General features: G+C 40.7%; 1 protein-coding gene across 1 annotated transcript in view; it reads right to left on the bottom strand.

Moving 5' to 3' along the window:
* The window catches only part of LOC107734589 (uncharacterized), a gene marked incomplete at its 5' end in the record, with an annotated part of 11,286 nt that overhangs the window by 6,300 nt on the left and 1,046 nt on the right, over positions 1-3,940 (bottom strand). The window contains 2 exons of the mRNA XM_016546583.1: positions 2,790-2,916; positions 3,018-3,412. Of these exons, the coding sequence (XP_016402069.1) occupies positions 2,790-2,916; positions 3,018-3,412 (522 nt within the window). The remainder of the gene's footprint in view (positions 1-2,789; positions 2,917-3,017; positions 3,413-3,940) is intronic.

Genomic DNA, 3,940 nt, shown 5'->3' with positions numbered 1-3,940 from the left:
CGGAGACGTCTATTTGACGTCGCATTTACATCTGCAAGACATCTGCATACGTCTATAGATGTCAAATAGACGTTTAGAAGACGTCTTTAAGATGTTTATGATGTAAAACTGACATCTTAAAGACGTCTATCAGATGTTTGTACACAGCAGATGCTTTCGCGATCTTTAACAGACCTCTTGCAGACGTGCTATCTGGGGTCATTTTTACATACATTGTAAATCATAAACATCTTAAAGACATCTTCTAAACGTCTATTTGACATCTGATAGGAAACGTCCAATAGTATTGCAGATGAGCAAACACTCTAAAAAAACAGGTCTTGCAGATGTAAATGCGACGTCAAATAGATGTCTGGGTGATGTACGAGTGCTATTAGGGTCAATAACCCAGATAGGACAGGTACGTCTGCAAGATGTCTGTTAAAGATTGCGAAAGCATCTGCTGTGTACAAACATCTGTACGTTTTACATACAATGCAAATCATAAACATCTTAAAGACATCTTCTAAACGTCTATTTGACATCTGATAGGAAACGTCCTATAGACGTATTGCAGATGAGCAAACACTCTAAAAAAAGGTCTTTCAGGTGTAAATGCAGACGTCTCCGTGATGATGTGCTTTAAAGCTGCAGCGAGCAGCGCCACTGTCACATGCGTCAGAGTTGGTTGTAATTCAGCGTCCACAGGATGTGGTGAAACTTTCCTCCCTCGTTTAAATACGGTTTGCACATCTCTTGACATTTCAACTAATACTTCAACATGAATCTGCCACTTCACATTCAGTTTGATTTGGTTTATTCACACCATCAAACATTCATGTTGAAGCATCATTTATGTATTATATATATTAGTACGTGAAGATTGTGAAGTATAAGCTTATATCCACAGACTAAACAAGAGCTCAGGCTCGATGCATGAATGTATTTGAATGTTTTAGGAGTAATACGGTTTGCACATCTCTTGACATTTCAACTAATACTTCAACATGAATCTGCCACTTCACATTCAGTTTGATTTGGTTTATTCAAAACACCATCAAACATTCATGTTGAAGCATCATTTATGTATTATATATATTAGTACGTGAAGATTGTGAAGTATAAGCTTATATCCACAGACTAAACAAGAGCTCAGGCTCGATGCATGAATGTATTTGAATGTTTTAGGAGTTTCTTGAACATTGTGAGGGGCTCGGGTGGAGTTCAGAAGATTATTCCACCATCGAGGTTCAACAGAAGACAAGAATCACGATGCAGCAGCCGGATGGAGTCACACCCTCGACTCAGAGCTGTTTCATGAGATAGAGGAGCTTTATGAAGGCCAGACGCTGCAGTATATTCACTATCTGAGAGCAAAAACCCCACAGAGAATCACACAGTGAACAGTGTGTGTGTGTGTGTGTGTGCGTGTGAGAGAGAGGGAGTGCGTGTGTGTCTGTGTGACATTCTCCTCCTCCTCATGCCATTCACTCCCGTTGTGCCTTTGTTTATCTGTTTAGTAGCTAATGTTTTCTACTGAGAGTTGTTTTCCTCTGCTATTGAATCTACAAGGCAAGCAGTTCATTAAAACCAAAAAGACACCAGTGTTATTTTGCTCCTCCTTCTGACCTTTACTGAGAGTTTGAGCCTGTGATTGACCTGCAGTCGCCTACATTCACAGAAACACAGAGAACAGAGAATAAACCAGAATATTATCAGAACAGAAAATTATATATATATAATTTATGCAATGCAATTTTGTTTTATTCTGTAAGTGACAGGTCATGTCATTTTTTAGCATTTTATTATAAATTTAAAATGTAAATGAAATATAAAATAAATGTAGAATTTAAATCCAGGATGTCAGTGCAGGAATAAAGCGGTTCCAGCAGATGAAGACGGACTGAATCAATATTTACAGTGAGCACGTGTGTCTAGGCTTTCTTCCTCATTGGTGGTTAAGCGCTGACTCATTGTGGTTGGCTGTTTGCCAGCGGATTATAAACACACTGATGACTCAATAACCACTTCCTTAAACATCAGCCACCTCCGTGAAGTTGGCACACAAAACAGAAGCACTTAATAAGCCATTATCTATAGGCTATATGTAACTGTAATTGCATGGTATTACTGCATTTAACAGCTAATATTATTATAATATTATGTTAAAGTTTTTCTGTCCCCCTTACAAACGATTATTTATCGCACTGCATAATGCTGGGTACACACAAGATAATCGGGCTGATTTTGGGTCGATTTCTCCCCTTCCGACAGTCCCGATCATCTTGCATGTATATATTTCAGAAAAATAGGTTATGTTTATATATTAAATATATTTATTCATGATATAAATTATATGAATATAAATATATACATGTAAATATTTCTAAAGTATATGCTGTATGTGTGTAGATTCACATATACATAATAAATATACACAATACACACAACATATATTATGTAAACAAAGACTTTTATTTTGGATGCGATTAATCGCGATTAATTTATTTGACAGCACTAGATGCAAAACATATCAGAGGCTGGCTACGCTGTTCTTGTGATTTGAGTGTGCAATGTGAGTTGGACGTGAGATGCATTCAAATACTTCATCTGGTCATTATAACACTGTCATAGAAAAATACTGACTCGTTTGTGCTCCGTCCGTCACTTCATCTCTCTGGAATACAATAAATAATCTTATAGAAGAGTGGCTCTATGCACATATACAAATAAATACTGTACAGGAGAGGAACACGTCTGTCGCTCTGTATAACACCACTAAGCTGAATATCTGCACAATCGCACATTACACAGCTGGAAGGAATCGTCTGTTGTTCGATCTGCTGCTGGAAGTGAAATAGAGAAGCATAAGTCACACATTTAACCTGGGAAGCCTGAATGAGGTCATTTCCTTCCTCCTCTGAGAAGTTCCCGTTCCTGCACAGGGTTCAGAGAGGGTTCATCACACTTCCAGGCTCGGAATGAGAAATAAAAGCGGGTGATAAACGTATCGCTCGGGATCCTCTCGTTGGATCTATGAGATGCAGCAGCAGCTGTCACTCTTGGGATCCTCGTCTTCTATTGGCTGCATGAACCTCAGAAGGGGCGGGTCTCCGCTGGCAGGTGTGAAGTAAACTGCGCTGCCATTGGACGAGACCAGCGGCATGCGCGGATCCTCGGGGCTGGCTCTGGTCGAGCCGTTTCCCAGGTGGCCGTTGAGGACGGGATGGTCGAGGAGTTTGGCGGCGGCGCGCTGCTTCTTGAGTTCGGACAGTGTCTGTGCACGCTCTTTGGGCTTGGGCTCCTCGGCGGAGGGTGCGGGGTCAGGGGTCACGGGGTCAGCGGCCGGCGCTGGAGTGCTGGAGATGCAGCCGTTCTGTCCGCCGTCCTCCTTCAGGATCCCCGCTGCTCGAGGAGCGTCGTCGGGCTGCGTCTGCAAACAGGAAGTCAAAACATCGCCGCTGAAGAAACAGACGGAGTTCCTGTCTAACATCCAGATCTACAGTGAATCTGATTAAACTGCTTGATTCAAAGGGATTCGTGACCTTTTGGATCTTCTAAGTTGTGTGTATCTGGACTTTCAGTAACAGGACAGAAAGAATTTATAACAGCTAAGGGGGTTTTACGCACGACGCGAAGCTGTTATAAATTCACTGTAAACCACGGCTTCTTGGGGCTTATTGCTTTAATAAAATATCGTCACTTGCATTTCGACGATGACCCAAAGTCTCATGGTTTTGGAAATGACACAAGGATGAGTAAATGATGACAGAATGATAATTTTTGGGTGAACTCTGAAATATTGAAATATGTAATGTGTGGTCCAGAACATATTGATTATGATCTGCTGTTTTAAATGCAAGTGAAACCTCTCAGATTTGGAATGAAGAGCATGTTAAAAACTACTGTAAACGGCACTGTAGTTTTGTTGCGTAATTAAAATGCTATGGTTTTAAAAAAA

Source organism: Sinocyclocheilus rhinocerous, unplaced genomic scaffold (assembly GCF_001515625.1).
Source record: "Sinocyclocheilus rhinocerous isolate Xijiao unplaced genomic scaffold, SAMN03320098_v1.1 scaffold2145, whole genome shotgun sequence".
Classification (NCBI taxonomy): domain Eukaryota; kingdom Metazoa; phylum Chordata; class Actinopteri; order Cypriniformes; family Cyprinidae; genus Sinocyclocheilus; species Sinocyclocheilus rhinocerous.
This window is presented reverse-complemented; position numbering and strand designations above follow the sequence as displayed.